Consider the following 12,457-nt stretch of genomic DNA (forward strand, 5'->3'; position numbering starts at 1 on the left):
GGCACAAGAGATCTGTTTATGGACAAGCTGGATAGGATACTGTCTATCAATAAAGGCTCTGGCATAGTTATTGGTACATTTTGAGAAATCCTGTTTCCCATTGTAGGCAAGGTGACCACAGGTGGTGAGGCTGTAAAGAAGAGACTCCCTGACATGCAATGCGTGGCAGCTGTCAAAGTGGAGGTACTGATTGTGATTAGCGCACTTGATATGAACAACATGAAGACACATTTATTGAGTGATGTGAGAGGTGGCTTGTTGAGTTAAGAAGATCCAAGTGAAGTGGATTTGGGAGTACATGTTGAGGTTATGGAGGAAAGAGCAAGACTAACCTTCCCACGAGTCCAAATCATGAAAATATCATCAATGAATCCTCTGCTATCTTGTTTACCTCTACCTCACCTTACCTTTTCCCCTCTGCTGCCTGTCCACACTATTATTTTCCCATCCAGACATGTACTGTATTCTCCCACCACTTCTCCCCATCCTCACCCACACCCACACCCCACATGGGCTCTCATTCTGCCCCCTTCCCCTTTTTCTCTCTCCCTCTCTCATCCCCCTTTTTCTGCACCTCTCAATGTCACTTTCTTCAGCTCCACATTCCTCTTCTTTTCCCCCTCTCGTTCCTCCACCTCCTCCCTCTCACTATATGCTACCACTTTAACTTCTTTAGCCTCGATATGTAGCTGCTGAATCATCTGTCTAAAGGCCTGGCTTGTACTATTCTGATACACTTCCCTTGCCTCATGTGCCCTTCCCTACCCTCCCCCCACCTCTCATCAACCCACAGCCCAGGAAACTGCTCTCAATAATTGATATTCGAAAATCAGTCTTGCCACAGGACGGTGCGTTTGGATGTCTGTGTGGTTGCTACAAAAGGAGCAAAAGCTTGAAAGGTAGTGTGAAACACTAGATCGCGTGTTAGGAGCTTATGGGTCTCACACCAGTCTCCTACAGATGAGTGGTTATCTTTCTCTTTTTTAACATGCTACTCCGAAGTTATTTAAATTTAGGAAGAACTTTCCATTACCATATTTAGATAAAGTGTGTCTGCATACTGGTTAAGGAAAGGAAACCTACAATATGACTAGGATAAACAGTGTTTGATCACAAACTCTAATTAAAAATCATTAGGATGGATATCTGGCAGAGTCAATGGGGCAAACCAATAAGGGCTGATTGGTTAACAGTCTCTTCCTAAACACCATATCTTTTGACATGACATGGACAGGACTTATTCCATTCATCTTGAATGACTCCAGTTCAGGTAGATACATGTCTGTGAATGAAGAGATGAAGGAAATCCGTGAGAAATTTTCTTCCAGTGTGTATTATTTAAAACATTCCATTCGCACCTGATCTGAGAGAGACTTGCAAAAGCTATGTATAATTAACAACCTGGGGAACAAAGTCTCCAATAGACAGCAAGTGAAATATAAGGAAAGATGGTCATGCACACTTCCTAGGATGGCATGCACAATAGGGAGTAACTCCCAGCATTGAGTGTGAGGTGAGAGGTAGTTAAGTGGGGGTGTAAAGCTGCAGATGTTAAACATTTTGCGACAGTAACATTACATGTATGGAGTTCATATTCCCATCATTAGGTGCTCACATCTCAGCCAACACACACACACACACACACACACACACACACACACACACACACACGCACACACACACACACACACACACTTAGACAACTACTAACACTAGATTAATATTATAGTTATTATTACAGCAGCTGTAGGACATCTTCAATATAAAATACAATTTTAACATCATGAAGTCATATAATATTCCTCAGTCAAAACTAAAAACTGGCCTGTAGGATCTTCCGAGCCTGAGCCACCCCCGCAGACCTGCACTAGCTGTCGGGTACCAACTCCACTGCTGAAATCTCTGGTGGCTGTGATGTAACGTGGCACATATCTGTTCTTATTATCTGTTCTTTTTTCTTAAAGTTTTTGAATTACATTTCTTTAATTTTCTACACTTTATATTTTTTAGGGCAAGTAGCAACAAAATATGAAAATATGGAATAAATTAGTAACAATGCTGTTGTTTTTAAAGTTGTTATTGTACATGCAAAACACATTGTATATATATATATATATATATATATACAAATTGTGATTGTATATTATGGTAATTTTAAAACTAAGATTGCTCACTGAGTCTTATTAATGGAATGTACAGTCCATCATAGTATCTAGATAGAGGACCATGAAATTTTAGCAGAGAGAGAGAGAGAGAGAGAGAGAGAGAGAGAGAGAGAGAGAGAGAGAGAGAGAGAGAGAGACCTCACAGTTACATAACTGTTTTATCATATTATGTGGAACATTTCATTTACTTACCAGAAATACAGACTGTGATTTTGGGTCATGTATTTGAAAAGGAGAGTAAAAAAACTATATAATTTTGTTCTTGTACTGTGTTCCCAAAAATAGGAGTTGGATCTGTTGTGTATTTCAGAGCTATAAAATGTTGATAAACTAAAAATAACAACATTATTTGATGCGCATCTCCACTATATGGTGAGTAGCAACTATCCTTTTCGTAATACTGTCAAAAATAAGTGGAATATATGTATACAGTACCTGATGATATTTCAAGAAGAATTTTGTCTCTTGCTGACATATCAGTTTTTCAGCTTTAGTTTCAGGAAATGATGACATTTCACAATGATTGAAGCCTCTCCTGAATTTTTCCATATTAAATGCTACAGATCGACAATAAACTATCAAGTCAGACATTTCTTTGGCTATTCTTAATTGCTTCTCCATTTCCTTGTGCTGATTTTCCTGAAATGAAATATGAAATATTTTACTGAGCTTAGTTTGTCAAATCCTACAAAACAAACATAAGTCTTAAAATATAAACCAGAGAATTAAAGTGAGATGAACTAATGGGATCTAAAATATATTAGGTGTCAAATGTGACTTTGTTCATCAGGAGAGAAAAACTGGAATTAATGGTGCAGTAAAGGCAGAGATATGCATGATGTACGGAAAATACAAATCACATAGTTGAATAGAATGGAATTAAATATTGTAAACATGTGAATAACTAGAACTAATTTTCAGGGTGAAGAGAATAAGGAGAACTGTAAGGATATTAACAGCATCAGTAACGATTTATTCACAATCTTGATGTTACAAAATAATGATGTACACCAAAGGTTGGTGTCAAAGACTAAGTCAATGGTGCAATATTTATTTTTGCACTGTTTCTTTTAATGTGATGTAACTTTGTCAATCTTTAACAAATAAGGCAGGATATAGTTTAAATAAACTGTGAAGTTGTTGCACAAAGTAAAACTATCAATGGCTTTACTGAAACTCAGAGTCCCCTCACCCCAAACCTATGGTATTGTGTGGCTCCAGTTTTTACCCAATTTGTCTTTCTTATGGGGTTATTTAAAATCTAAGGTACATGGAGCAAAACCATACACAAATAGAGGACTTGAGAACATTACATGCCTGTGATGGTGGTGATGTTAGATTTTGAAATGGATAATTTCATGCAGTGACTTCAACAGTGTGTCAGGAACAATGAATAACATCATACCAATACGGTCATCAACACATTACTGTTGTTGATATTCTGATATTTAACTGTGTGGATGCACTTCCCTCTCTTTTCCTGTCTAGACAACATCGATTCAATAAACTACAGTAAAAGTTGTACAAAAAACATGAAACTTCAATAATGTTTGTGATTCTTTGTTATTTTTTGGTGGTGTCCTAGAAGTATTATCTGATGGGATACGCATGCTTTCCTCACAAATGGGATGCTGGGAATCAGTGAAACAAGATGGAAGCATTCTTGCAGGTTTGCGCCGTAATGGAGCAGTGGAGTGTCAGTAGATTTAGGTTATCCAAAGGATTGAAACTGGTCAAAATTAACTGTCAGACGGCTGTGCAACATGGTGGAAGTTGTGGTGGAAGTTGTTTGAGTCTAACACAAGTGTACATGTTGGCACACAGTAATTCAAACACGACGTAACAAGTGCTGATGATTCCCTGTATACAGGACGTTCTGTCTGTGTCATAATGGAGAATGACCTTGCAAGAGTTGATACAGGAAAATGGGCATTATTTTGAGTGATATTTCAGCAACAATGAACATTAGGGTTGGATCAGACCACTATATTCAAGAAAGTGTGTGCGAGTTGGGTTACAAAACATCTGATATCAGAAATGAAAGAAAGGTGCTTGGATGTATGCAGCAAGACCTGAAGTTTGTCTGCTGCTGCATCACCCCTCTCAGATTGCCTGAGTCTGACACCTTTAAATTATCGCCTTTTTAACACTCTAAATAATCTTCTAGTGGCTCAAGGTTCACAGATGATAACAAAATCCAAGCAGTGGTGCCTAACTGGTTATGCGTACACCCACCCAAGAATTCTTTGCAGGTGGAATTGAAATGGAAAAATAAACAAGTGCTTTATTCTATTTTTGTAATGGATTCTTTAAAAAATTCAATTTTTTTATTGAATGAACCTTGTGTGTAATCTTGTTTTTTCTCTGCCTTGCCTAGTACAAGTAATATGCTGGAGGTGCCATAGAGGAAACCTAATATAGGCCAACAAAACAACACATTGAGCAGCACTATACTGCACTGTCCTGCCACATCAACCTCCCCCCACCCCTCCCTCCCACCCCTTCTCACTCCTCCCAGTCTTCCTCGACTTGTTCAATAATGCTATGACTATGAGTCTAGTGCAGAAATGGCTTCTTGTTACATATGTGTCTCATGGCAGCATCCAAATAATGGTGATTCTTACCTATGAAAGTGACCAATTTCAGACACCTGTTGAACTACTGTCACATTACTGGAGTTTCTAAATAAAATAATAGAAAAATATTAAGGTAACTGTAGGTCTGCAATGAAATATTTGATGTAACTGAAGCCTTAAAATAAATAATAATCTTTATCAGGCAAGCGTTCTTTCAATATACACTTTGTGGTTAGTAAGTGCATGTTATGCACATCAGTTGCAACTATATCAATGTTTATTATTATGAAGAAAAAAAAAACCGAGTTCTGGTTTAGTCTAATGCGCTACTACATCACTGAAAAGAAATTACTAATTTCCCACAGTTGAACACGGATTTTTTTTTTTTTTTTTTTTTTAGTAAACAAAACTAAAATCTTTCAACAAATACATACCCGTACACTGGCATTTTGTGCCACTTCCTTAATGGCATTCCTCCATTCAACAGCAAGTTCTATCCTAGGTACAGCTACTTCAAATACTGAGCACATATTTGGATTTTGTATACGTAGTACCCACTCCAGTCCTGGGCGGTCATTTCGATGTACTTCAACAATAGCACCCATCACATCAAGGCTGCCCTTCTGAAGACTGCCAAGGAGTAGTGAATCTGAAGACTGTAAAGACATAAAAAAAATAATTATCTTTTAACACAGTTGGGAAAATTAAAGAAATTACTCACTTTATTAGGATAAAAAAATAGTACGAGTAAAGACAACCCCTCTGAACTCTCTCTCTCTCTCTCTCTCTCTCTCTCTCTCTCTCTCTCTCTCTCTAGATTAGATTAATACTTGTTCCATAGATCATGAATACGACACTTCGTAATGATGTGGAACATGTCAGGTTAATAAAAGATGTCTGTACAAGAAATTACATTACACAAAATATTGCATGACACTAATGATTAAGTTTTTTTTTCCCAGGCTTTTGATGCTGTTTGGTAGGTGCCCAAAGACTTTTGTGGCAGCATAATTTACCCCTTTCTGCGCCAAAGTCAGATTTAACCCTGCATAGTGAAGATCATCCTTTCTCCTGGTGTTATAGGTATGCACACTGCTATTACTTTTGAATTGGGTTGGATTATTATCAACAAATTTCATAAGGGAATATATATACTGTGAGGTTACTGTGAGGATCCCTAGATCCTTAAATAGATGTCTGCAGGATGACCGTGGGTGGGCTCCAGCAATTATTCTGATTACACGTTTTTGTGCAATGAATACTTTTCTACTCAACGATGAATTACCCCAGAATATGATGCCATACGAAAGCAGTGAATGAAAGTAGGCATAGTAAGCTAATTTACTGAGATTCTTATCACCAAAATTTGCAATAACCCTAATAGCATACGTAGCTGAACTCAGACGTTTCAGCAGACCATCAATGTGTTGCTTCCAGTTTAACCTCTCATCAATGGACACACCTAAAAATTTTGAAAATTCTACCTTAGCTACAGACTTCTGTTCAAATTCTATATTTATTACTGGAGTTGTGCCATTTACTGTACGGAACTGTATATACTGTGTTTTATCAAAATTTAAAGAGAGTCCGTTTGCTGAGAACCACTTAATAATTTTGTGAAAAACATCATTTACAATTACATCACTTAGTTCTTGGTTTTTGGATGTTATTACTATACTTGTATCATCAGCAAAAAGAACTAACTTTGCATCTTCATCAATGTGGAATGGTAAGTCATTAATGTATATCAAGAACAGTAAAGGACCTAAGACCGAACCCTGTGGGACCCCGTGCTTGATAGCACCCCAGTTTGAGGAATCAGCTGTTGTTTTAACATTACACGAACCACTTATTTCAACTTTCTGCATTCTTCCAGTTAAGTATGAATTAAACCATTTGTGCACTGCCCCACTCAAACCATAATGATTTAGCTTATCTAAAAGAATTCCATGATTTACACAATCAAAGGCCTTTGAGAGATCACAAAAAATACCAATGGGTGATGTCCGGTTATTCAGAGCATTTAATATTTGATCAGTGAAAGCATATATAGCATTTTCTGTTGAAAAGCCTTTCTGAAAACCAAACTGACATTTTGTTAGTACTTTATTTTTACAAATATGGGAGGCTACTCTTGAATACATTACTTTCTCAAAAATTTTTGATAGAGCTGTCAGAAGAGAGATTGGGCGGTAGTTGTTGACATCCGACGTATCCCCCTTTTTATGCAATGGTTTTACAATGGCATATTTCAGTCTATCAGGGAAAACACCCTGCTCCAAAGAGCTATTACATACGTGGCTGAGAATCCTACTTATCTGTGGGGAACAAGCTTTAAGTACTTTGCTGGAAATGCCATCAATTCCGTAAGAGCTTTTACTTTTCAGTGAGTTTATTATTTTACTGATTTCAGAGGGAGAGGTTGGTGGAATTACAGTTGTTTCAAACTGCGCAGGTATGGCCTCTTCTATTAATAGCCTTGCCTCTTCTAGTGAAGATCTAGATCCTATTTTCTCCACAACATTTAAAAAATGATTATTCAAAATATTTTCAATTTCTGATTGTTTGTTAGTGCACTTGTCATTCAGTTTTATTGCACTAAAGTCTTCCTGTGCTCTTGGTTGCCCTGTTTCCCTTTCAATAATATTCCAAATTGCTTTAATTTTATTATCAGAGTTACTGATCTCAGACATGATACACATGCTTCTGGACTTTTTAATAACTTTTCTTAGTACCGCACAATAGTTTTTATAATATTGAACAATTTCGGGGTCAGTACTCCCTCTTGCTGTTAGATACAGTTCTCTTTTACGGTTGCAAGAGCCAAGGTTTTTTATATGTTTTCTTGGAATTATGTTTAACTATTTTCTTGGGAAAACAATTTTCAAATACCCTTAAAAATGTATTGTGAAATAAGTTATATTTCAAGTTTGCATCGGGTTCCTTATACACTTCATCCCAGTCTAGCTGCTGTAGGCTTTCCCTAAAGTTTGCAATATTTATATTGTTAATTGAACGCACTGCTTTGAAAGTCTGATTTATTATACTGCATGGATCTATGTCATGTACTGTAACAAGCTGTGCACTATGATCTGAAAGACCATTCTCAACAGGATAAGCATTTATGTCCTTAAACTTATCTTGGTCTATAAAAAAGTTATCTATCAATGTACTGCTGTTCTTTGTTATCCGAGTAGGAAAATCAATGACGGAGCTCAAATTGAAAGAACTGAGTAATACTAAAAGGTCATTCTTCCTATTACACTCTTCCAGGGAATCAACATTGAAATCCCCACAAATGATAATTTGCTTTCCCCTATCTGACAGATAGCACAACAAAGCATCCAAGTTTTCTAGAAATAGCTGGAAATTCCCTGAGGGGGACCTATACACTGTTACAATTATGAAAGTGCCATCATTTAGTTTTAGTTCAGTGGCACATGCTTCCATATGTTGCTCTACACAAAATTTTTCAGTTTCTAAATGTTTTGCACTGTGGAAGCTTTTGACATATATGGCAACTCCTCCTCTCATCATATTATCTCTACTTACATGTGCAGCTAATTTGTACCCACTGATGCTAACCTTTTGCATATCAGTGACAATGTGATGCTCAGACAGGCATAGTATATCTATTACATTCTTGGTTTCTATATCTTCTAAACAAAGCAGAAGCTCATCAATTTTATTCTTCAATCCCCCAATATTTTGATGAAATATACTAACATTATTTTTCACTTTGCTTTTGTGAGTATCTTGAACTTTTTTAACATCTTTAGTACTTGCCTGGCTGAGTTTCCCACTGGACACTGATCTTACACTAAAAAAGAGTTTCCACCATGAGATGTAGTTCCTCCCCCCTTTAAATTTCCTGCTATCAGCCCAGCCAGTTTACCCTTCCCTTTCCTGTTGAGGTGTAGGCCATGTCTAGTATAGTCCCACCTACAGAGTGAATCAACAGGAACCACACCAATGTGTGACCCTGCACCAGATCCAGGTAGCCGTTCCAACTCCAAATTAACTCTCCTGACAGAAGAGCTCAAATGAGGCTGGTCGTGGCGCTCCAGAACCGACACAAACCCAACACTGGTATGACTCGATGCCGATGCAATCTTTGCCAGGTCACACTCTATGCTGTACCCCGGATCTCTGTCAATACTGTTGCCCGGCCCACCCACAATAACCACGGTGTCTTCCTTAGTAAAACCTTTACATAGTGAACCTAAATCCTCTGTAACCTGCCCAAGTTCAGCACTAGGTTTGAAAAAACTTGTGACCTGGTAATCCAACCCTAATTCATCCTGCAGAAGTTGGCCCACACCCCTAGCATGCGAACTACCTAGCAACAAGACTTTATTTCTCTTTGCAGACTTCCCTACATTCTTAATCAATTTGCTGCTGAAAGCTTGTTGAGCCCTGTCTACATCTACTTCTGTGAGAGGCTCATCAGTTTCTGACTGAAGCAACAGGTCAAACCTATTTTGTACATTAATAACAAAGCTGACAGAAGAATTTCTTGGCCTGTTCCTCATGCCTGTTGCCACTTCCCACCCCTGTTTACCCTTCTGCCCCCTTAACCTGCCCAGTTCTCACCTAGCCTCATCTAACTCAGCCTGAAGGGCAGCAATTTTCCCCTCCTGTTCTACAATCTTCCTATCTCTACTGCATAGCCTACAGAACCACTGATGAGTCTCGCTCATTTTCCCAATTCCCACGCCACTACAGTCGCCCCAATGAAAAAAGTTACTACATCCATCACACCAGACCCCGGAGCTAACGATCCTACGGCATGTCAGGCACTTTACACTCATGGTACAAATCGATTTTAGTGACAGAAAGACAATTAAGTTACCGGAAAACAATGAAAATACGTGTACGAAAAATTAGGCCTACTCGCGACTATGTAAACAGTGGTTCAGAAGTTTTTTACTGGAAATTACTTAAGAGATGACGATACTCTACAGATATAAAGGGGCAGCAAACATATTTAGTCCACTAAACTATCAGTAAATGCACTTAAGATTGCGGTATGAAGTTTAATCTGAAAACTCAAAAGTTCGGCCTGGCCGCGATATGTAAACAAAACGAACTTTACGTGATTACTGTGAAAATACGCGAGTAAGACAAAAACCTTTAATGGTACGCTTGCAGAGCACTATAATTAACGTAATAAATTAGTTTAAAGTGTTAAAAAACAGTTTATTACTATTTAAATTACTTATCTTGTACAAGAGCTGTGACTCAGACGTCCCTCCCCTCTCCCCACTCTCCCTCTCCATCCCCCACCCCCCACCCCTCTCTCTCACTCTCTTTCTCTAACTGGTTGTTTTACTCATACCATCATTTGTATTCCACCTGAAGTTTTTGAATATCATATGATATTTCTTTATGACAATTAAAAATGTTTACTTTCAGTATGAAGCATCATCATGTCGTTTTTGGAAACCCAGAATCTACTCTGTAGGAATCAACATGGATTCCGGAAACAGCGATCGTGTGAGACCCAACTCGCTTTATTTGTTCGTGAGACCCAGAAAATATTAGATACAGGCTCCCAGGTAGATACTATTTTCCTTGACTTCCGGAAGGCGTTCGATACAGTTCCACACTGTCGCCTGATAAACAAAGTAAGAGCCTACAGAATATCAGACCAGCTGTGTGGCTGGATTTGACGAGTTTTTGGCAAACACAACACAGCATGTTGTTATCAATGGAGAGACGTCTACAGACGTTAAAGTAACCTCTGGCGTGCCACAGGTGAGTGTTATGGGACCATTGCTTTTCACAATATATACAAATGACCTAGTAGACAGTGTCGGAAGTTCCATGCGGCTGTTCGCGGATGATGCTGTTGTATACAGAGAAGTTGCAGCATTAGAAAATTGTAGCGAAATGCAGGAAGATCTGCAGTGGATAGGCACTTGGTGCAGGGAGTGGCAACTGACCCTTAACATAGACAAATGTAATGTATTGTGAATACATAGAAAGAAGGATCCTTTATTGTATGATTATATGATAGCGGAACAAACACTGGTAGCAGTTACTTCTGTAAAATATCTGGGAGTATGCGTGTGGAACGATCTGAAGTGGAATGATCATATAAAATTAATTGTTGGTAAGGCGGGTACCAGGTTGAGATTCATTGGGAGAGTCCTTAGAAAATGTAGTCCATCAACAAAGGAGGTGGCTTACAAAACACTCATTCGACCTATACTTGAGTATTGCTCATCAGTGTGGGATCCATACCAGACTGGGTTGACGGAGGAGATAGATAAGATCCAAAGAAGAGCGGCGTGTTTCGTCACAGGGTTATTTGGTAACCGTGATAGCGTTACGGAGATGTTTAACAAACTCAAGTGGCAGACTCTGGAAGAGAGGCGCTCTGCATCGCGGTGTAGCTTGCTGTCCAGGTTTCTAGATGGTGCGTTTCTGGATGAGGTATCGAATATATTGCTTCCCCCTACTTATACCTCCCGAGGAGATCACGAATGTAAAATTGGAGAGATTCGAGCGTGCATGGAGGCTTTCAGACAGTCGTTCTTCCCGAGAACCATACGCGACTGGAACAGAAAAGGGAGGTAATGACAGTGGCACCTAAAGTGCCCTCCGCCACACACCGTTGGGTAGCTTGCAGAGTATAAATGTAGATGTAGATGATTAAATGCCATACAATAAAATCATTGCCTCCTTTTAGCAATTCAGAATGAACTCCTTTATCATATGTAAACTGTGTTGTCTCTTCCGCATATTGAAATCCCTGCTTCTTTATTATAAGTGACTTCCTTTTGTACAATAAAAAACTTTTTGTTATTGTTGTTGAAACAAAATAGTTTGGCACTTCAAATGAACACTGCATCTCACTGAAAGGATGCATCTATAATTTAGACAGGAAACTGTCTCAATTTATTACACCTTTTAATTACCACAAGTTTTTTTTTCTCCTTTTGTAAATGCCACAGTTCATATATTACGAACCTTTTGAAATTTCATATTCCCAAACACAAACACCCTGTAGTCTCGGGGTCACAACCTTTTCTCTTATTGCAATGATATAGTCAGTTTTCCTGGAAGTAGTTGGCCTAAAAAATTGTTTGTTACCAGGTTTGCATTGCATTTAAAACATTAGTTTCTGGATGGGCTGTGACCTAGGAAAATTGTAGCAGTCATAAACTGTTGTAGGTGTGTTGGAAAAGAATCAGAACTCCAACTGCTAACAGAAAGCATTGAAGCTCAAATTGTTATAGGTACTGAAACCTGACTAAAGCCGGAGATAAGTTCAAATAAAATTTTTACAAGTGATTCTATGATGGAAAGTCTTCACGAGTTTGCTGCCAGATGATGATGTTTAAGTTCCACAATATTTCCTCAGAGCAACTGTCCGATATCCTCAGATGGCTGAAAATTGCTGGTGGCTAGGTATGAGTAGTCATACCTAGCCACCAGCAAGGTTCAACCACATGAAAATGTCGGACAGTTGCTCTGAATAAATACTGTGGAATTTGCACAATGTCATCTGGCCGCAAACCCATGAAGACTATTTGTAATACATCTGCCGGGAAAGCTTGAGAAGTCAGATCTTATGGTGTTCAGAAAGGGTAGATTAAATATAAATAGTTAGTTGGGGCATATTTGCTGATACTGAAAGTAGTTCATTTTATAGTGAAACTGTGTGTGTGTGTGTGTGTGTGTGTGTGTGTGTGTGTGTGTGTGTGTGTG

At 38.5% G+C, this 12,457-nt stretch overlaps 1 protein-coding gene across 1 annotated transcript in view; it reads right to left on the reverse strand.

The window, feature by feature from the left end:
* LOC126268133 (1-phosphatidylinositol 4,5-bisphosphate phosphodiesterase gamma-1) overlaps nucleotides 1-12,457 on the reverse strand; it is a 255,096-nt gene that overhangs the window by 78,075 nt on the left and 164,564 nt on the right. The window contains exons 16-17 of the mRNA XM_049973664.1: nucleotides 5,176-5,397; nucleotides 2,601-2,804 (exon numbers count right to left, since the gene is read on the reverse strand). Of these exons, the coding sequence (XP_049829621.1) occupies nucleotides 2,601-2,804; nucleotides 5,176-5,397 (426 nt within the window). The remainder of the gene's footprint in view (nucleotides 1-2,600; nucleotides 2,805-5,175; nucleotides 5,398-12,457) is intronic.

Source organism: Schistocerca gregaria, chromosome 4 (genome assembly GCF_023897955.1).
Source record: "Schistocerca gregaria isolate iqSchGreg1 chromosome 4, iqSchGreg1.2, whole genome shotgun sequence".
Taxonomy (NCBI): domain Eukaryota; kingdom Metazoa; phylum Arthropoda; class Insecta; order Orthoptera; family Acrididae; genus Schistocerca; species Schistocerca gregaria.